This window comes from Coturnix japonica, chromosome Z, assembly GCF_054131305.1.
Source record: "Coturnix japonica strain WE chromosome Z, WE-NBRP24, whole genome shotgun sequence".
Taxonomy (NCBI): Eukaryota; Metazoa; Chordata; class Aves; order Galliformes; family Phasianidae; genus Coturnix; species Coturnix japonica.
In genome coordinates this window covers 62,350,032-62,372,109 of record NC_140702.1, presented here as the reverse complement: position 1 = coordinate 62,372,109, position 22,078 = coordinate 62,350,032, and the positions used below count along the sequence as shown (strand labels likewise).

The 22,078-nt window shown below is 36.7% G+C and overlaps 2 protein-coding genes and 1 long non-coding RNA gene across 5 annotated transcripts in view; 1 reads left to right on the top strand and 2 right to left on the bottom strand.

Annotated features, from left to right (window-relative positions):
* Positions 1 to 22,078, top strand: part of LOC146754132 (uncharacterized) — a 187,709-nt gene that overhangs the window by 45,109 nt on the left and 120,522 nt on the right. The window lies entirely within an intron of this gene.
* The window catches only part of LOC146754136 (uncharacterized), a gene marked incomplete at its 5' end in the record, with an annotated part of 50,444 nt that overhangs the window by 2,831 nt on the left and 25,535 nt on the right, over positions 1 to 22,078 (bottom strand). Inside the window, 8 exons of the mRNA XM_085529279.1 lie at positions 247 to 298; positions 15,391 to 15,447; positions 15,998 to 16,042; positions 17,091 to 17,177; positions 17,807 to 17,853; positions 19,823 to 19,888; positions 19,991 to 20,059; positions 20,932 to 20,983. Of these exons, the coding sequence (XP_085385405.1) occupies positions 247 to 298; positions 15,391 to 15,447; positions 15,998 to 16,042; positions 17,091 to 17,177; positions 17,807 to 17,853; positions 19,823 to 19,888; positions 19,991 to 20,059; positions 20,932 to 20,983 (475 nt within the window). The remainder of the gene's footprint in view (positions 1 to 246; positions 299 to 15,390; positions 15,448 to 15,997; positions 16,043 to 17,090; positions 17,178 to 17,806; positions 17,854 to 19,822; positions 19,889 to 19,990; positions 20,060 to 20,931; positions 20,984 to 22,078) is intronic.
* LOC146754137 (putative COBW domain-containing protein 7) lies at positions 1,652 to 13,027 on the bottom strand. Of its 3 annotated transcripts, none has more exons than XM_085530151.1 (10): positions 12,866 to 13,027; positions 10,165 to 10,930; positions 9,072 to 9,116; positions 8,464 to 8,520; positions 7,124 to 7,175; positions 6,189 to 6,257; positions 6,021 to 6,086; positions 4,004 to 4,050; positions 3,284 to 3,370; positions 1,652 to 2,235 (listed from the first exon to the last, which is right to left on the bottom strand). In XM_085530151.1, exons 2-10 carry the CDS (start codon positions 10,329 to 10,331, stop codon positions 2,184 to 2,186), a joined length of 642 nt encoding a protein of 213 aa, XP_085386277.1. In that variant the 5' UTR covers positions 10,332 to 10,930; positions 12,866 to 13,027; the 3' UTR covers positions 1,652 to 2,183. The 3 variants fall into 3 exon arrangements, with proteins under 3 accessions (XP_085386277.1, XP_085386278.1, XP_085386279.1); XM_085530152.1 differs by lacking the exon at positions 1,652 to 2,235 and adding an exon at positions 2,260 to 3,203; XM_085530153.1 differs by lacking the exons at positions 1,652 to 2,235; positions 3,284 to 3,370; positions 4,004 to 4,050 and adding an exon at positions 4,057 to 4,391.

Sequence of the window (22,078 nt, the reverse complement as noted above, 5' to 3'; positions counted from 1 at the left end):
TGCTCTCCATGTACAAGAACACTGTTTCCAACAATAGAACTCTTAAACCATATTTGAAAGCAGAACTCAGTATATACATTTACTATCTATCTGTATCAAAGTACATGGCATTCAGTGTAATATTCCAGAGATCTCAAACATACTATTCTCTACCTGAAACCTTCTGAAAAAATAAGATGATTAGTATGCCATGGTTCCTGAACTATCTTCTAACAGCGAGACTGAAGCAGTGCTTGTTGTAATTACCTTGTCGAGATGTGCATCTGTTGTCTTCATACTCTCAATTTTTTTCTGCAAGCTGTAAACAAGCAGATGTTGCATTTGCACTGGATGGATGCAGTGTCATTATCTCAAACAAGATCTACACAAACTCTTCAGTACTGCAGACCAAAACTAAAGTGCTGTTATCAAAGTAATTTTCAACTGTTAATTCAGCTTTAATCTCAGAATATTTATGTTTAATTATGTTTGTTTGATCTTTCAAATGATCTGTGATAGGAAGTCTGCCACAGCTTAACTGCTGGAATTCCACTGTCAATTATCTAATTTGACTATAGTAATGTACAGAACAATTACGGATTTCCTTTCTAGATTAGGAAAAAAATTCTGACATATGAGTAATAAAGCAAGGAGTGACCTATTGGATGGTCATTTCTGGTTGGATTCAAGCTGTCCTTGGGCCAAGAGAGTCTGTTATGGTTAGAAACGCTTTGTTCTAACTCAGCTGTCAGTGTCTTACAAGAAAGACTTAGGAGACCCATTTTCACAACAAGGCTAGTAGTACGACCTACTAACTTTTAACCATCATAGAGTAAGTCGCCATGGACTTCTATCTACATTTTACACTCTTACATCTTTATAAAACAAAAAAGCAACTTCTGACATCTGTGGGATGATTTGTTGGGCATCACTTTTTGAAACTATGTTAGGAAGTAAAAAAGGAACAAAGCCATTGCTTCTAAGAGTAAAATGTGCAGTATAAAATGAAGTGAAATACTATACAACACTTTACTTAACTCATTCCCAAAGCTAATTCCCACTGCACACTGTGCAGTGTTTGCTAATTTAAAGCTCAGCCTCTTAGTCATAAAAGAACCAGAGGACATAACGGATCCAGGAACTCGCTGAACAACATTTCCAAGGCTTAGGTTGTTGAGGGACTCAGAGTTTCCTGTGAAAACTAAGGTCTCCAGTTCATCACAATGTAAAGCAAGAAAAAAATTAAATCCTCTGAGTTTTAAGAGAACCAGAAAAAAGCACTGAGATCTTATTTAGTAGTAGTAGTACTAATGGACAACTGAAAGCCTCAACAAGGGAAACGGGGGGAAAACGCCAAACAATCATGGGTGCTTTGGCTCTCATTTCATTTTACAAACCCTACAATCTTTTGCTGCATGTATCTCAAGTGGAAAAACATCCTCTTTCTATTACTTCTTACTCTTACTGAGAATTGTAAACAAGTGTCTGAACTAGAACATGGAACAGAAATTCAGATGCAGACTCTGCCTAAATGTAAATGTACCTACTTCATGCGTCTATCTATGCAACGAGCATTACTTTTAATAAAAGTGAAATTATTGCCATACCTGATTCCAGATAGACTGTCAAAAGCATGCAGGTCCAGCACATGGGAAAGATCAACTCTGCACAGATAGGGAGAGAAAGAAAGCTTTGTATTTTCACTGCATGTAAGAATTATGTGTACTGAAGCTTCAATTACTCATTTTTAAACATATAAATAATTGTTCATGTTTGTTGTTTTTTTTTCCTGATCTCTTATTCCAATGCAAAGCACCAGAAGCTAGCCCTATTTTCACATGTCAGCAGTCAGTGCTATCTACCGTGGAGTAAAGCAGCTTTCAGCTGTACAGTAATATGGGAGCATAAAAAGAGAATTTTAGTGAATACAGTTAAAAAATAAATTAATACTAAACAAACAAACAAACAAACAAACAAAAACCACACAAGAATCTGTTTTCTGAAAGATGTGATTTGTATTGGATGCCTAAGTGTTATCTAATTCTCTGATGGGAACAATCGTTCTGTACCTCTTTGAACACAAGCACACATTAAAACACAGTACAGGTAGGTATGCATGTGCACAGCCAACAGATCATAATGAAAGCTTGGTAAAAATAATGTCAGTGGGACAGGATTTGGTACTTGTTGGAATACAGGTTAATCTAATACCTCGACCTTTGTGTCTCCAAAATTTCGACAAGTCCATTTATTGACCTAAAACAAATAGTAAAAAGCAAAATGAGGTGCAAACGCAACTGTAATATATCGATTGAACAATTTAACAATGTAGAGCAATACAAGAAACATAACGCCATCTCTCACACTGTTACTCAATGTTTTACAGTCCAAGAGGCATCAAGAAAAAGTTTGCTTTTGTGACATTTTATAGCCGAACCAAGGTCAAAATTCACAACTTCTGACAATAAAATACTACTACTGAACATAGCATTTTTCTTCTCCCCGTACAAACTGCAAGGTTAAGAATTCTCAAAAGTCTGAACCACAAATAACGTTGCAAAGTATTTCTCAATATTCCATTTTGTCTGTCAGGGTACTGAGAAAGATGGAACACACCTCTGAACACTGGTTTGATTCAGCCCATTGGTTCTTTTACATCCATGACAATTATTCAGATATCTTCCATACCCCTTTATATTTGCTAATAAACATGTATGGACTAGCAGACATTGCCCCCCGTAGTTAACTCAGACAAATGGCAACAGCTGCCCAATAGTATAAGAATGTGAGCACTTAAGACAAAGGTCTATTTTAAGGCATTTTTTAGGCCTAATTTAGCCAAGGAAACGGTGTGGAGTTGCACCAGAAGAAGGTCAGGTTGGGTATTAGGAAAAGGTTCTTCACCAGAGGGCGGTAGACATGGAACAGCCCCAAGCAGCCAGAGTTCAAGGAACGTTTGGAGAAAGCTCTCAGACATAGAATTGGAATTTTGGGTGGTCCTGAGTAGAGCCAGAGGTTGGAGTCAATGGTCCTTGAAGGTTCCTTCCAACTTAAGAGCATCCTTTGATTCTATTCTATAATTCTACACTTCTGAGCAGGTAACATCAAATCTTACTTAGGCAAGCTGATAAGACTGTGGAAGCACAGAAATGCACTGGAAACATCTCCAGAAAGGGGCAGACTCTTTTTCACTGCTTTCTCACTGCTCTTTTTCACTACAAGATCTGTTGGAACAATCATGAGATCTAATTTCTAATAACATTTGAGCACATACAATGTCACGGTTATACCAGAAATTTCATACCTGACAGTTGTTCTGACTTTATTCAATTCTTCCCTTGAAACCAAATCCGTTTTATTGACTATTACAAGATCAGCTAATGCAACCTGCCTATGCATTTGGAAAAAGAAAAAAGGAACACCTTGAAAAATAAAGCAGTTTTTTGTAAGGCAGAAGCAGTATGTCTCTCATAGCACTGTAAAATTACTAGATTGTTAGTACAGGAAGGCAAACATTAACCAAACCATCAGCCAACTAAAACATCATGGAATGACTACAGTATTAGCTTCTAGAGGTTACTTGTGGCTTGTGCATTTCAGTAGACAAAAGTAGCAGCAGCCAGTGACATGAAAGACAAGCCATGGCCACTGAAATGTTTACAAGCACAGCATGCTGAGGCTTTTTCACTGCTAGCAAAAATGTATAGCTAATGGGGAGGAGACTATACTGAAAACTGTTTTTGTAGCTGAAAGTTGAGCTTCTATCAACCTGTTATTTGTACTCTATCTGTTGTAGTTTCCATGGAAAAAAAGAGGAGGCATTATTTTCAGATCAACCTACTTATTAGAAAATTCATATCTAAGCAGAATGATCAAATGAAGTACAGAGTAATTTATGTTTTCTACCTTTGTTTAAAAGCAAGAGAGGGAAAAACCTTAGAAAAGAAAAAGAATCAATTTTGAATGATCTTCCGCACAGTGCAGTCACTGACTATGATTAAAAAAGTGGTTTTGATATCCATACCGAGATGCTTCGTTGACAAGGCCTTCTGGCTTCTCCTCTGTCAAGTGCTAAACAGTAATTAAAACAACTGGATTAAGCATGTTTAAAAAATGCTCAAATTAATTTGCATTTAAACTATGCCAAAATCATTTTACACTATGTATGATTTTCATTCATACTCCTTAAGTTACTACATTGTAAGGAACTGATTTTATGGCCAACTATCAATGAAAAAGCTAGAAATGAAAAACTATTTCTGCACTTACCAATCCTCACTGTTCTGTAGGTCTGTTCTTTCAGTACACTTTACTAAGATGCCTCTGTTACCTGACATTTTATTCTACTTCCAGGCAACTAAATCATCTGTAAATCCGATACAGTATGTAGTAGTCTGCCTCACACTCTCACCCTGTGAATGAACCTATTGGTTCTTTTTTCATCTTCTTTCCATTCTATTGCAGTCTCTTCCAGATCATACAGCTCATGGACACCTTGGCCTATCTCTTGATGAGATTTGCCTTGAATAGATACGAGTCCCTTACCAGAAAAATAACTCTTAGAGTATATAAACAAACCTTTAAAAACAAAATACTTATGGAGAAAAAAAAAAATCCCACAAATTTACAAGTACACAGAGCAGGGAAAAACCTCTGACAAATATGCAGAGGTTGATCAAAATAACAATGCAACAGAGTCATCTCTTGTAACAACCATTCTTACAATTAAGAATTATACTTTGCTATACTCTGCCTTCAGCTTCTCAATTATACTTTGCTATACTCTGCCTTCAGCTTCTCATTTGGACGGTTATCTGGAATATTTGTGCAAATTTAAATGTCATCTCCTACCATGCCACTTTGATTGTATGTATGATATATGTCTCTATGAAAGCCTCATCACCTGTCCAAGGTGATGTAAAATAGGCAAAAATGCTGAGTCTGTTCCCACTGAGTTCTCATGCTTAACACTTACACTGTCTTGAAACAGAATCTCTCAATAGCAGAGAAAGAACAAATATCTGTGTGGTGAAATGACTAGCAATGGAATTAACAATGGAATACTTTCAAAACTAAGTCCATTAACTCACATGCCAAACGTTGCACTAAAAGAGTTTTCATCACTTGAAAACTGTCTAAAATAGAATGTAAATATTACTCGGATCCCAAAGCTCAGTACAACAGAAGCATACTTCTAATCAGCAGTACAGCTAATGAGTACAACAGACAGCTTGAAGTGCATCAGCACTGCCGGCTTTATGCTGCTGTTGTTCTACTTGTCAAGAAATAAACCTTTCTTCCAGTGAAGTAGAAATAATTACCTTGCTGCCTGTGACACACATATGTTCTCAGGAAACAAATCACAGCACATTTGATTGTTTTCCTTAGACCTTGTCTAATCATACAATCGACTTTTTTATCATTTACTTAGCTTTGTGGTTTAAGGAAAATGAAAGTATATCCTCAAGCATCACCAACGTTCACCTCAGAACTATGCAATGAATCGTACACGGGGATGAATACACTTATGTGTAAATCACATCTTTAAAACTGCAGTCTGATGTAATCAAAAAATTTTAGGTGGACCATCACTAGCATTGTGCTGCATTGTTACACTCAATTAAACTTCTGTTTATTATGCCAACAACTGTAATCATGGACAGAAACCTGTAACTACATCCCTAACTAAGGAGCCATCTAGGTGAAATGGATGAGACCTTTCAGAGCAAAGGAGGGGAAAACAACATCACCTCCTTTCACTTATGTCCTGATCATTCATCCTGTCCCACTCATGTTTGGGACTGCAAGTCTCCCCTTTCACTACACAGCAAGTAGTACTGTGGTTTGCTTCTCTGTCAGCTACCTTGAGTGGTCTCATTGGCCAGCAGGTATTCAAGTGTCTCTACATGGATCAATGACAAACTGATGTTCTCTCTTTTGTCTGCTCTTTGACCTGTATGTGGCTGACAATACACTGCAGTTTCTTTCCATTTAAAAAGAGGGAAAGCACAAAACAAAGAGGTTGGAAGTTTCAGGCAAACCTTCAGTCTTATGACATCCATGGTACATCCAGTCCTATCTTTCACATTCTTTTCCCACAGAAGATTCTACAAAGAGGAAAAATGTTTTCACAAACAGAACAGCGTAAGATGATTTTCTACAAAAGGACACAATGATTTCGCACTTGACTGCGATGTATTAATATCTACCTGTATAAAGAGATTAAGGTTTTCTTCCTTAATATTTCCTAGGACTTCAAGTGTTACTGTCACTATGTCCTGTAAATGGAAAGACACACAAGACAGACAAGATAGATGCTTAAAAGCAGCATTTTGCACACAACTGCTTATACTCTAAAGGAGTGACAGGCCAGACCCTTTCCCCTTCAATTATTTATTAAAAATCAAAACCACAAAACAGACAAAATACTGTATTTTCTCTCTAAATAAAACACAATCACCAAGATAAAAATGCAATTTAAACTGTAATATGCAAGGATTGTTTTATTGCACAGAGCAAGAGAGAAGATTCTACCCTGACATAAATGAAAGCTGGGTTACATATCTGGAAAAGCAAAGCATTTCACATTCCTAACCTTCTAGCACACGTGCGATTATAGGATTTATATCAAATTTATAGGAAAACCTAATTCACTGTTACAGGTTGATCTGTTGATTTTCTGTGTAAAAACAAAGGGAAGCACTCACAGAATGTGTCTCTCTAACACCTTAATTAATGCAAAGTTGTGAACAGCAACTCCCCAATATCTACAAACACTGACATCATTTCGACCTACGGGATAAATACCAGGTGTAAGTATAGGGCTCAATTCTCAAATCTCAATTGCTCAATAAGGGCAAATATGGAAAAGAATAGTATTACTTGTCTCTTGTAGTAATGCTCTCCATGTACAAGAACACTGTTTCCAACAATAGAACTCTTAAACCATATTTGAAAGCAGAACTCAGTATATACATTTACTATCTATCTGTATCAAAGTACATGGCCTTCAGTGTAATATTCCAGAGATCTCAAACATACTATTCTCTACCTGAAACCTTCTGAAAAAATAAGATGATTAGTATGCCATGGTTCCTGAACTATCTTCTAACAGCGAGACTGAAGCAGTGCTTGTTGTAATTACCTTGTCGAGATGTGCATCTGTTGTCTTCATACTCTCGAATTTTTTCTGCAAGCTGTAAACAAGCAGATGTTGCATTTGCACTGGATGGATGCAGTGTCATTATCTCAAACAAGATCTACACAAACTCTTCAGTACTGCAGACCAAAACTAAAGTGCTGTTATCAAAGTAAATTTCAACTGTTAATTCAGCTTTAATCTCAGAATAGTTATGTTTAATTATGTTTGTTTGATCTTTCAAATGATCTGTGATAGGAAGTCTGCCACAGCTTAACTGCTGGAATTCCACTGTCAATTATCTAATTTGACTATAGTAATGTACAGAACAATTACGGATTTCCTTTCTAGATTAGGAAAAAAATTCTGACATATGAGTAATAAAGCAAGGAGTGACCTATTGGATGGTCATTTCTGGTTGGATTCAAGCTGTCCTTGGGCCAAGAGACTCTGTTATGGTTAGAAACGCTTTGTTCTAACTCAGCTGTCAGTGTCTTACAAGAAAGACTTAGGAGACCCATTTTCACAACAAGGCTAGTAGTACGACCTACTAACTTTTAACCATCATAGAGTAAGTCGCCATGGACTTCTATCTACATTTTACACTCTTACATCTTTATAAAACAAAAAAGCAACTTCTGACATCTGTGGGATGATTTGTTGGGCATCACTTTTTGAAACTATGTTAGGAAGTAAAAAAGGAACAAAGCCATTGCTTCTAAGAGTAAAATGTGCAGTATAAAATGAAGTGAAATACTATACAACACTTTACTTAACTCATTCCCAAAGCTAATTCCCACTGCACACTGTGCAGTGTTTGCTAATTTAAAGCTCAGCCTCTTAGTCATAAAAGAACCAGAGGACATAACGGATCCAGGAACTCGCTGAACAACATTTCCAAGGCTTAGGTTGTTGAGGGACTCAGAGTTTCCTGTGAAAACTAAGGTCTCCAGTTCATCACAATGTAAAGCAAGAAAAAAATTAAATCCTCTGAGTTTTAAGAGAACCAGAAAAAAGCACTGAGATCTTATTTAGTAGTAGTAGTACTAATGGACAACTTAAAGCCTCAACAAGGGAAACGGGGGGAAAACGCCAAACAATCGTGGGTGCTTTGGCTCTCATTTCATTTTACAAACCCTACAATCTTTTGCTGCATGTATCTCAAGTGGAAAAACATCCTCTTTCTATTACTTCTTACTCTTACTGAGAATTGTAAACAAGTGTCTGAACTAGAACATGTAACAGAAATTCAGATGCAGACTCTGCCTAAATGTAAATGTACCTACTTCATGCGTCTATCTATGCAACGAGCATTACTTTTAATAAAAGTGAAATTATTGCCATACCTGATTCCAGATAGACTGTCAAAAGCATGCAGGTCCAGCACATGGGAAAGATCAACTCTGCACAGATAGGGAGAGAAAGAAAGCTTTGTATTTTCACTGCATGTAAGAATTATGTGTACTGAAGCTTCGATTACTCATTTTTAAACATATAAATAATTGTTCATGTTTGTTGTTTTTTTTTCCTGATCTCTTATTCCAATGCAAAGCACCAGAAGCTAGCCCTATTTTCACATGTCAGCAGTCAGTGCTATCTACCGTGGAGTAAAGCAGCTTTCAGCTGTACAGTAATATGGGAGCATAAAAAGAGAATTTTAGTGAATACAGTTAAAAAATAAATTAATACTAAACAAACAAACAAACAAACAAACAAACAAAAACCACACAAGAATCTGTTTTCTGAAAGATGTGATTTGTATTGGATGCCTAAGTGTTATCTAATTCTCTGATGGGAACAATCGTTCTGTACCTCTTTGAACACAAGCACACATTAAAACACAGTACAGGTAGGTATGCATGTGCACAGCCAACAGATCATAATGAAAGCTTGGTAAAAATAATGTCAGTGGGACAGGATTTGGTACTTGTTGGAATACAGGTTAATCTAATACCTCGACCTTTGTGTCTCCAAAATTTCGACAAGTCCATATATTGACCTAAAACAAATAGAAAAAAGCAAAATGAGGTGCAAACGCAACTGTAATATATCGATTGAACAATTTAACAATGTAGAGCAATACAAGAAACATAACGCCATCTCTCACACTGTTACTCAATGTTTTACAGTCCAAGAGGCATCAAGAAAAAGTTTGCTTTTGTGACATTTTATAGCCGAACCAAGGTCAAAATTCACAACTTCTGACAATAAAATACTACTACTGAACATAGCATTTTTCTTCTCCCAGTACAAACTGCAAGGTTAAGAATTCTCAAAAGTCTGAACCACAAATAACGTTGCAAAGTATTTCTCAATATTCCATTTTGTCTGTCACGGTACTGAGAAAGATGGAACACACCTCTGAACACTGGTTTGATTCAGCCCATTTGTTCTTTTACATCCATGACAATTATTCAGATATCTTCCATACCCCTTTATATTTGCTAATAAACATGTATGGACTAGCAGACATTGCCCCCCGTAGTTAACTCAGACAAATGGCAACAGCTGCCCAATAGTATAAGAATGTGAGCACTTAAGACAAAGGTCTATTTTAAGGCATTTTTTAGGCCTAATTTAGCCAAGGAAACGGTGTGGAGTTGCACCAGAAGAAGGTCAGGTTGGGTATTAGGAAAAGGTTCTTCACCAGAGGGCGGTAGACATGGAACAGCCCCAAGCAGCCAGAGTTCAAGGAACGTTTGGAGAAAGCTCTCAGACATAGAATTGGAATTTTGGGTGGTCCTGAGTAGAGCCAGAGGTTGGAGTCAATGGTCCTTGAAGGTTCCTTCCAACTTAAGAGCATCCTTTGATTCTATTCTATAATTCTACACTTCTGAGCAGGTAACATCAAATCTTACTTAGGCAAGCTGATAAGACTGTGGAAGCACAGAAATGCACTGGAAACATCTCCAGAAAGGGGCAGACTCTTTTTCACTGCTTTCTCACTGCTCTTTTTCACTACATGATCTGTTGGAACAATCATGAGATCTAATTTCTAATAACATTTGAGCACATACAATGTCACGGTTATACCAGAAATTTCATACCTGACAGTTGTTCTGACTTTATTCAATTCTTCCCTTGAAACCAAATCCGTTTTATTGACTATTACAAGATCAGCTAATGCAACCTGCCTATGCATTTGGAAAAAGAAAAAAGGAACACCTTGAAAAATAAAGCAGTTTTTTTTTGGCAGAAGCAGTATGTCTCTCATAGCACTGTAAAATTACTAGATTGTTAGTACAGGAAGGCAAACATTAACCAAACCATCAGCCAACTAAAACATCATGGAATGACTACAGTATTAGCTTCTAGAGGTTACTTGTGGCTTGTGCATTTCAGTAGACAAAAGTAGCAGCAGCCAGTGACATGAAAGACAAGCCATGGCCACTGAAATGTTTACAAGCACAGCATGCTGAGGCTTTTTCACTGCTAGCAAAAATGTATAGCTAATGGGGAGGAGACTATACTGAAAACTGTTTTTGTAGCTGAAAGTTGAGCTTCTATCAACCTGTTATTTGTACTCTATCTGTTGTAGTTTCCATGGAAAAAAAGAGGAGGCATTATTTTCAGATCAACCTACTTATTAGAAAATTCATATCTAAGCAGAATGATCAAATGAAGTACAGAGTAATTTATGTTTTCTACCTTTGTTTAAAAGCAAGAGAGGGAAAAACCTTAGAAAAGAAAAAGAATCAATTTTGAATGATCTTCCGCACAGTGCAGTCACTGACTATGATTAAAAAAGTGGTTTTGATATCCATACCGAGATGCTTCGTTGACAAGGCCTTCTGGCTTCTCCTCTGTCAAGTGCTAAACAGTAATTAAAACAACTGGATTAAGCATGTTTAAAAAATGCTCAAATTAATTTGCATTTAAACTATGCCAAAATCATTTTAAACTATGTATGATTTTCATTCATACTGCTTAAGTTACTACATTGTAAGGAACTGATTTTATGGCCAACTATCAATGAAAAAGCTAGAAATGAAAAACTATTTCTGCACTTACCAATCCTCACTGTTCTGTAGGTCTGTTCTTTCAGTACACTTTACTAAGATGCCTCTGTTACCTGACATTTTATTCTACTTCCAGGCAACTAAATCATCTGTAAATCCGATACAGTATGTAGTAGTCTGCCTCACACTCTCACCCTGTGAATGAACCTATTGGTTCTTTTTTCATCTTCTTTCCATTCTATTGCAGTCTCTTCCAGATCATACAGCTCATGGACACCTTGGCCTATCTCTTGATGAGATTTGCCTTGAATAGATACGAGTCCCTTACCAGAAAAATAACTCTTAGAGTATATAAACAAACCTTTAAAAACAAAATACTTATGGAGAAAAAAAAAAATCCCACAAATTTACAAGTACACAGAGCAGGGAAAAACCTCTGACAAATATGCAGAGGTTGATCAAAATAACAATGCAACAGAGTCATCTCTTGTAACAACCATTCTTACAATTAATAATTATACTTTGCTATACTCTGCCTTCAGCTTCTCATTTGGACGGTTATCTGGAATATTTGTGCAAATTTAAATGTCATCTCCTACCATGCCACTTTGATTGTATGTATGATATATGTCTCTATGAAAGCCTCATCACCTGTCCAAGGTGATGTAAAATAGGCAAAAATGCTGAGTCTGTTCCCACTGAGTTCTCATGCTTAACACTTACACTGTCTTGAAACAGAATCTCTCAATAGCAGAGAAAGAACAAATATCTGTGTGGTGAAATAACTAGCAATGGAATTAACAATGGAATACTTTCAAAACTAAGTCCATTAACTCACATGCCAAACGTTGCACTAAAAGAGTTTTCATCACTTGAAAACTGTCTAAAATAGAATGTAAATATTACTCGGATCCCAAAGCTCAGTACAACAGAAGCATACTTCTAATCAGCAGTACAGCTAATGAGTACAACAGACAGCTTGAAGTGCATCAGCACTGCCGGCTTTATGCTGCTGTTGTTCTACTTGTCAAGAAATAAACCTTTCTTCCAGTGAAGTAGAAATAATTACCTTGCTGCCTGTGACACACATATGTTCTCAGGAAACAAATCACAGCACATTTGATTGTTTTCCTTAGACCTTGTCTAATCATACAATCGACTTTTTTATCATTTACTTAGCTTTGTGGTTTAAGGAAAATGAAAGTATATCCTCAAGCATCACCAACGTTCACCTCAGAACTATGCAATGAATCGTACACGGGGATGAATACACTTATGTGTAAATCACATCTTTAAAACTGCAGTCTGATGTAATCAAAAAATTTTAGGTGGACCATCACTAGCATTGTGCTGCATTGTTACACTCAATTAAACTTCTGTTTATTATGCCAACAACTGTAATCATGGACAGAAACCTGTAACTACATCCCTAACTAAGGAGCCATCTAGGTGAAATGGATGAGACCTTTCAGAGCAAAGGAGGGGAAAACAACATCACCTCCTTTCACTTATGTCCTGATCATTCATCCTGTCCCACTCATGTTTGGGACTGCAAGTCTCCCCTTTCACTACACAGCAAGTAGTACTGTGGTTTGCTTCTCTGTCAGCTACCTTGAGTGGTCTCATTGGCCAGCAGGTATTCAAGTGTCTCTACATGGATCAATGACAAACTGATGTTCTCTCTTTTGTCTGCTCTTTGACCTGTATGTGGCTGACAATACACTGCAGTTTCTTTCCATTTAAAAAGAGGGAAAGCACAAAACAAAGAGGTTGGAAGTTTCAGGCAAACCTTCAGTCTTATGACATCCATGGTACATCCAGTCCTATCTTTCACATTCTTTTCCCACAGAAGATTCTACAAAGAGGAAAAATGTTTTCACAAACAGAACAGCGTAAGATGATTTTCTACAAAAGGACACAATGATTTCGCACTTGACTGCGATGTATTAATATTTACCTGTATAAAGAGATTAAGGTTTTCTTCCTTAATATTTCCTAGGACTTCAAGTGTTACTGTCACTATGTCCTGTAAATGGAAAGACACACAAGACAGACAAGATAGATGCTTAAAAGCAGCATTTAGCACACAACTGCTTATACTCTAAAGGAGTGACAGGCCAGACCCTTTTCCCTTCAATTATTTATTAAAAATCAAAACCACAAAACAGACAAAATACTGTATTTTCTCTCTAAATAAAACACAATCACCAACATAAAAATGCAATTTAAACTGTAATATGCAAGGATTGTTTTATTGCACAGAGCAAGAGAGAAGATTCTACCCTGACATAAATGAAAGCTGGGTTACATATCTGGAAAAACAAAGCATTTCACATTCCTAACCTTCTAGCACACGTGCGATTAAAGGATTTATATCAAATTTATAGGAAAACCTAATTCACTGTTACAGGTTGATCTGTTGATTTTCTGTGTAAAAACAAAGGGAAGCACTCACAGAATGTGTCTCTCTAACACCTTAATTAATGCAAAGTTGTGAACAGCAACTCCCCAATATCTACAAACACTGACATCATTTCGACCTACGGGATAAATACCAGGTGTAAGTATAGGGCTCAATTCTCAAATCTCAATTACTCAATAAAGGCAAATATTGAAAAGAATAGTATTACTTGTCTCTTGTAGTAATGCTCTCTCAAATCTCAATTGCTCAATAAAGGCAAATATTGAAAAGAATAGTATTACTTGGCTGTTGTAGTAATGCTCTCCATGTACAAGAACACTGTTCCAACAATAGAACTCTTAAACCATATTTGAAAGCAGAACTCAGTATATACATTTACTATCTATCTGTATCAAAGTACATGGCATTCAGTGTAATATTCCAGAGATCTCAAACATACTATTCTCTACCTGAAACCTTCTGAAAAAATAAGATGATTAGTATGCCATGGTTGCAGTTATCCTGAACTATCTTCTAACAGCGAGACTGAAGCAGTGCTTGTTGTAATTACCTTGTCGAGATGTGCATCTGTTGTCTTCATACTCTCGAATTTTTTCTGCAAGCTGTAAACAAGCAGATGTTGCATTTGCACTGGATGGATGCAGTGTCATTATCTCAAACAAGATCTACACAAACTCTTCAGTACTGCAGACCAAAACTAAAGTGCTGTTATCAAAGTAATTTTCAACTGTTAATTCAGCTTTAATCTCAGAATAGTTATGTTTAATTCTGTTTGTTTGATCTTTCAAATGATCTGTGATAGGAAGTCTGCCATAGCTTAACTGCTGGAATTCCACTGTCAATTATCTAATTTGACTATAGTAATGTACAGAACCATTACGGATTTCCTTTCTAGATTAGGAAAAAAATTCTGACGTATGAGTGATAAAGCAAGGAGTGACCTATTGGATGGTCATTTCTGGTTGGATTAAAGCTGTCCTTGGGCCAAGAGAGTCTGTTATGGTTAGAAACGCTTTGTTCTAACTCAGCTGTCAGTGTCTTACAAGAAAGACTTAGGAGACCCATTTTCACAACAAGGCTAGTAGTACGACCTACTAACTTTTAACCATCATAGAGTAAGTCGCCATGGACTTCTATCTACATTTTACACTCTTACATCTTTATAAAACAAAAAAGCAACTTCTGACATCTGTGGGATGATTTGTTGGGCATCACTTTTTGAAACTATGTTAGGAAGTAAAAAAGGAACAAAGCCATTGCTTCTAAGAGTAAAATGTGCAGTATAAAATGAAGTGAAATACTATACAACGCTTTCTACTTAACTCATTCCCAAAGCTAATTCCCACTGCACACTGTGCAGTGTTTGCTAATTTAAAGCTCAGCCTCTTAGTCATAAAAGAACCAGAGGACATAACGGATCCAGGAACACGCTGAACAACATTTCCAAGGCCTAGGTTGTTGTGGAACTCAGAGTTTCCTGTGAAAACTAAGGTCTCCAGTTCATCACAATGTAAAGCAAGAAAAAAATTAAATCCTCTGAGTTTTAAGAGAACCAGAAAAAAGCACTGAGATCTTATTTAGTAGTAGTAGTACTAATGGACAACTTAAAGCCTCAACAAGGGAAACGGGGGGAAAACCCCAAACAATCGTGGGTGCTTTGGCTCTCATTTCATTTTACAAACCCTACAATCTTTTGCTGCATGTATCTCAAGTGGAAAAACATCCTCTTTCTATTACTTCTCACTCTTACTGAGAATTGTAAACAAGTGTCTGAACTAGAACATGGAACAGAAATTCAGATGCAGACTCTGCCTAAATGTAAATGTACCTACTTCATGCGTCTATCTATGCAATGAGCATTACTTTTAATAAAAGTGAAATTATTGCCATACCTGATTCCAGATAGACTGTCAAAAGCATGCAGGTCCAGCACATTGGAAAGATCAACTCTGCACAGATAGGGAGAGAAAGAAAGCTTTGTATTTTCACTGCATGTAAGAATTATGTGTACTGAAGCTTCGATTACTCATTTTTAAACATATAAATAATTGTTCATGTTTGTTGTTTTTTTTTCCTGATCTCTTATTCCAATGCAAAGCACCAGAAGCTAGCCCTATTTTCACATGTCAGCAGTCAGTGCTATCTACCATGGAGTAAAGCAGCTTTCAGCTGTACAGTAATATGGGAGCATAAAAAGAGAATTTTAGTGAATACAGTTAAAAAATAAATTAATACTAAAAAACAAACAAAAAAACAAAAAAAAAAAAAACACACAAGAATCTGTTTTCTGAAAGATGTGATTTGTATTGGATGCCTAAGTGTTATCTAATTCTCTGATGGGAACAATCATTCTGTACCTCTTTGAACACAAGCACACATTAAAACACAGTACAGGTAGGTATGCATGTGCACAGCCAACAGATCATAATGAAAGCTTTGTAAAAATAATGTCAGTGGGACAGGATTTGGTACTTGTTGGAATACAGGTTAATCTAATACCTCGACCTTTGTGTCTCCAAAGTTTCGACAAGTCCATTTATTGACCTAAAACAAATAGAAAAAAGCAAAATGAGGTGCAAACGCAACTGTAATATATCGATTGAACAATTTAACAATGTAGAGCAATACAAGAAACATAACGCCATCTCTCACACTGTTACTCAATGTTTTACAGTCCAAGAGGCATCAAGAAAAAGTTTGCTTTTGTGACATTATATAGCCGAACCAAGGTCAAAATTCACAACTTCTGACAATAAAATATTACTACTGAACATAGCATTTTTCTTCTCCCCGTACAAACTGCAAGGTTAAGAATTCTCAAGAGTCTGAACCACAAATAACGTTGCAAAGTATTTCTCAATATTCCATTTTGTCTGTCACGGTACTGAGAAAGATGGAACACACCTTTGAACACTGGTTTGATTCAGCCCATTTGTTCTTTTACATCCATGACAATTATTCAGATATCTTCCATACCCCTTTATATTTGCTAATAAACATGTATGGACTAGCAGACATTGCCCCCTGTAGTTAACTCAGACAAATGGCAACAGCTGCCCAATAGTATAAGAATGTGAGCACTTAAGACAAAGGTCTATTATAAGGCATTTTTTAGGCCTAATTTAGCCAAGGAAACGGTGTGGAGTTGCACCAGAAGAGGGTCAGGTTGGGTATTAGAAAAAGGTTCTTCACCAGAGGGCGGTAGACATGGAACAGCCCCAAGCAGCCAGAGTTCAAGGAACGTTTGGAGAAAGCTCTCAGACATAGAATTGGAATTTTGGGTGGTCCTGAGTAGAGCCAGAGGTTGGAGTCAATGGTCCTTGAAGGTTCCCTCTAACTTAAGAGCATTCTTTGATTCTATTCTATAATTCTACACTTCTGAGCAGGTAACATCAAATCTTACTTAGGCAAGCTGATAAGACTGTGGAAGCACAGAAATGCACTGGAAACATCTCCAGAAAGGGGCAGACTCTTTTTCACTGCTTTCTCACTGCTCTTTTTCACTACATGATCTGTTGGAACAATCATGAGATCTAATTTCTAATAACATTTGAGCACATACAATGTCACGGTTATACCAGAAATTTCATACCTGACAGTTGTTCTGACTTTATTCAATTCTTCCCTTGAAACCAAATCCGTTTTATTGACGATTACAAGATCAGCTAATGCAAGCTGCCTATGCATTTGGAAAAAGAAAAAAGGAACACCTTGAACAAGCAGATTTTTGTAAGGCAGAAGCAGTATGTCTCTCATAGCACTGTAAAATTACTATATTGTTAGTACAGGGAGGCACACATTAACCAAACCATCAGCCAACTAAAACATCATGGAATGACTACAGTATTAGCTTCTTGAGGTTACTTGTGGCTTGTGCATTTCAGTAGACAAAAGTAGCAGCAGACAGTGACATGAAAGACAAGCCATGGCCACTGAAATGTTTACAAGCACAGCATGCTGAGGCTTTTTCACTGCTAGCAAAAATGTATAGCTATTGGTGAGGAGACTATACTGAAAACTGTTTTTGTAGCTGAAAGTTGAGCTTCTTTCAACCTGTTATTTGTACTCTATCTGTTGTAGTTTCCATGGAAAAAAAGAGGAGGCATTCTTTTCAGATCAACCTACTTATTAGAAAATTCATATCTAAGCAGAATGATCAAATGAAGTACAGAGTAATTTTTGTTTTCTACCTTTGTTTAAAAGCAAGGGAGGGGAAAACCTTAGAAAAGAAAAAGAATCAATTTTGAATGATCTTCCACACAGTGCAGTCACTGACTATGATTAAAAAAGTGGTTTTGATATCCATACCGAGATGCTTCGTTGACAAGGCCTTCTGGCTTCTCCTCTGTCAAGTGCTAGACAATAATTAAAACAACTGGATTAAGCATGTTTAAAAAATGCTCAAATTAATTTGCATTTAAACTATGCCAAAATCATTTTACACAATGTATGATTTTCATTCATACTTCTTAAGTTACTACATTGTAAGGAACTGATTTTATGGCCAACTATCAATGAAAAAGCTAGAAATGAAAAACTATTTCTGCACTTACCAATCCTCACTGTTCTGTAGGTCTGTTCTTTCAGTACACTTTACTTAGATGCCTCTGTTACCTGACATTTTATTCTACTTCCAGGCAACTAAATCATCTGTTAATCCGATACAGTATGTAGTAGTCTGCCTCACACTCTCACCCTGGGAATGAACCTATTGGTTCTTTTTTCATCTTCTTTCCATTCTATTGCAGTCTCTTCCAGATCATACAGCTCATGGACACCTTGGACTATCTCTTGATGAGATTTGCCTTGAATAGATACAAGTCCCTTACCAGAAAAATAACTGTTAGAGTATATAAACAAACCTTTAAAAACAAAATACTTATGGAGGAAAAAAAAACCCCACAACTTTACAAGTACACAGAGCAGGGAAAAACCTCTGACAAATATGCAGAGGTTGATCAAAATAACAATGCAACAGAGTCATCTCTTGTAACAACCATTCTTACAATTAAGAATTATACTTTGCTATACTCTGCCTTCAGCTTCTCAATTATACTTTGCTATACTCTGCCTTCAGCTTCTCATTTGGACGGTTACCTGGAATATTTGTGCAAATTTAAATGTCATCTCCTACCATGCCACTTTGATTGTATGTATGATATATGTCTCTATGAAAGCCTCATCACCTGTCCAAGGTGATGTAAAATAGGCAAAAATGCTGAGTCTGTTCCCACTGAGTTCTCATGCTTAACACTTACACTGTCTTGAAACAGAATCTCTGAATAGCAGAGAAAGAACAAATATCTGTGTGGTGAAATGACTAGCAATGGAATTAACAATGGAATACTTTCAAAACTAAGTCCATTAACTCACATGCCAAACGTTGCACTAAAAGAGTTTTCATCACTTGAAAACTGTCTAAAATAGAATGTAAATATTACTTGGATCCCAAAGCTCAGTACAACAGAAGCATACTTCTAATCAGCAGTACAGCTAATGAGTACAACAGACAGCTTGAAGTGCATCAGCACTGCCGGCTTTATGCTGCTGTTGTTCTACTTGTCAAGAAATAAACCTTTCTTCCAGTGAAGTACAAATAATTACCTTGCTGCCTCTGACACACATATGTTCTCAGGAAACAAATCACAGCACATTTGATTGTTTTCCTTAGACCTTGTCTAATCATACAATCGACTTTTTTATCATTTACTTAGCTTTGTGGTTTAAGGAAAATGAAAGTACATCCTCAAGCATCACCAACGTTCACCTCAGAACTATGCAATGAATCGTACACGGGGATGAATACACTTATGTGTAAATCACATCTTTAAAACTGCAGTCTGATGTAATCAAAAAATTTTAGGTGGACCATCACTAGCATTGTGCTGCATTGTTACACTCAATTAAACTTCTGTTTATTATGCCAATAACTGTAATCATGGACAGAAACCTGTAACTACATCCCTAACTAAGGAGCCATCTAGGTGAAATGGATGAGACCTTTCAGAGCAAAGGAGGGGAAAACAACATCACCTCCTTTCACTTATGTCCTGATCATTAATCCTGTCCCACTCATGTTTGGGACTGCAAGTCTCCCCTTTCACTACACAGCTAGTAGTACTGTGGTTTGCTTCTCTGTCAGCTACCTTGAGTGGTCTCATTGGCCAGCAGGTATTTAAGTGTCTCTACATGGATCAATGACAAACTGATGTTCTCTCTTTTGTCTGCTCTTTGACCTGTATGTGGCTGACAATACACTGCAGTTTCTTTCCATTTAAAAAGAGGGAAAGCACAAAACAAAGAGGTTGGAAGTTGCAGGCAAACCTTCAGTCTTATGACATCCATGGTACGTCCAGTCCTATCTTTCACATTCTTTTCCCACAGAAGATTCTACAAAGAGGAAAAATGTTTTCACAAACAGAACAGAGTAAGATGATTTTCTACAAAAGGACACAATGATTTTGCAGTTGACTGCGATGTATTAATATTTACCTGTATAAAGAGATTAAGGTTTTCTTCCTTAATATTTCCTAGGACTTCAAGTGTTACTGTCACTATGTCCTGTAAATGGAAAGACACACAAGACAGACAAGATAGATGCTTAAAAGCAGCATTTAGCACACAACTGCTTATACTCTAAAGGAGTGACAGGCCAGACCCTTTCCCCTTCAATTATTTATTAAAAATCAAAACCACAAAACAGACAAAATACTGTATTTTCTCTCTAAATAAACACAATCACCAAGATAAAAATGCAATTTACACTGTAATATGCAAGGATTGTTTTATTGCACAGAGCAAGAGAGAAGATTCTACCCTGACATAAATAAAAGCTGGGTTACATATCTGGAAAAGCAAAGCATTTCACATTCCTAACCTTCTAGCACACGTGCGGTTATAGGATTTATATCAAATTTATAGGAAAACCTAATTCACTGTTACAGGTTGATCTGTTGATTTTCTGTGTAAAAACAAAGGGAAGCACTCACAGAACGTGTCTCTCTAACACCTTAATTAATGCAAAGTTGTGAACAGCAACTCCCCAATATCTACAAACACTGACATCATTTTGACCTACGGGATAAATATCAGGTGTAAGTATAGGGCTCAATTCTCAAATCTCAATTGCTCAATAAAGGCAAATATTGAAAAGAATAGTATTACTTGTCTGTTGTAGTAATGCTCTCCATGTACAAGAACACTGTTCCAACAATAGAACTCTTAAACCATATTTGAAAGCAGAACTCAGTATATACATTTACTATCTATCTGTATCAAAGTACATGGCATTCAGTGTAATATTCCAGAGATCTCAAACATACTATTCTCTACCTGAAACCTTCTGAAAAAATAAGATGATTAGTATGCCATGGTTGCAGTTATCCTGAACTATCTTCTAACAGCGAGACTGAAGCAGTGCTTGTTGTAATTACCTTGTCGAGATGTGCATCTGTTGTCTTCATACTCTCGAATTTTTTCTGCAAGCTGTAAACAAGCAGATGTTGCATTTGCACTGGATGGATGCAGTGTCATTATCTCAAACAAGATCTACACAAACTCTTCAGTACTGCAGACCAAAACTAAAGTGCTGTTATCAAAGTAATTTTCAACTGTTAATTCAGCTTTAATCTCAGAATAGTTATGTTTAATTCTGTTTGTTTGATCTTTCAAATGATCTGTGATAGGAAGTCTGCCATAGCTTAACTGCTGGAATTCCACTGTCAATTATCTAATTTGACTATAGTAATGTACAGAACCATTACGGATTTCCTTTCTAGATTAGGAAAAAAATTCTGACGTATGAGTGATAAAGCAAGGAGTGACCTATTGGATGGTCATTTCTGGTTGGATTAAAGCTGTCCTTGGGCCAAGAGAGTCTGTTATGGTTAGAAACGCTTTGTTCTAACTCAGCTCTCAGTGTCTTACAAGAAAGACTTAGGAGACCCATTTTCACAACAAGGCTAGTAGTACGACCTACTAACTTTTAACCATCATAGAGTAAGTCGCCATGGACTTCTATCTACATTTTACACTCTTACATCTTTATAAAACAAAAAAGCAACTTCTGACATCTGTGGGATGATTTGTTGGGCATCACTTTTTGAAACTATGTTAGGAAGTAAAAAAGGAACAAAGCCATTGCTTCTAAGAGTAAAATGTGCAGTATAAAATGAAGTGAAATACTATACAACGCTTTCTACTTAACTCATTCCCAAAGCTAATTCCCACTGCACACTGTGCAGTGTTTGCTAATTTAAAGCTCAGCCTCTTAGTCATAAAAGAACCAGAGGACATAACGGATCCAGGAACACGCTGAACAACATTTCCAAGGCCTAGGTTGTTGTGGAACTCAGAGTTTCCTGTGAAAACTAAGGTCTCCAGTTCATCACAATGTAAAGCAAGAAAAAAATTAAATCCTCTGAGTTTTAAGAGAACCAGAAAAAAGCACTGAGATCTTATTTAGTAGTAGTAGTACTAACTTAAAGCCTCAACAAGGGAAACGGGGGGAAAACGCCAAACAATCGTGGGTGCTTTGGCTCTCATTTCATTTTACAAACCCTACAATTTTTTGCTGCATGT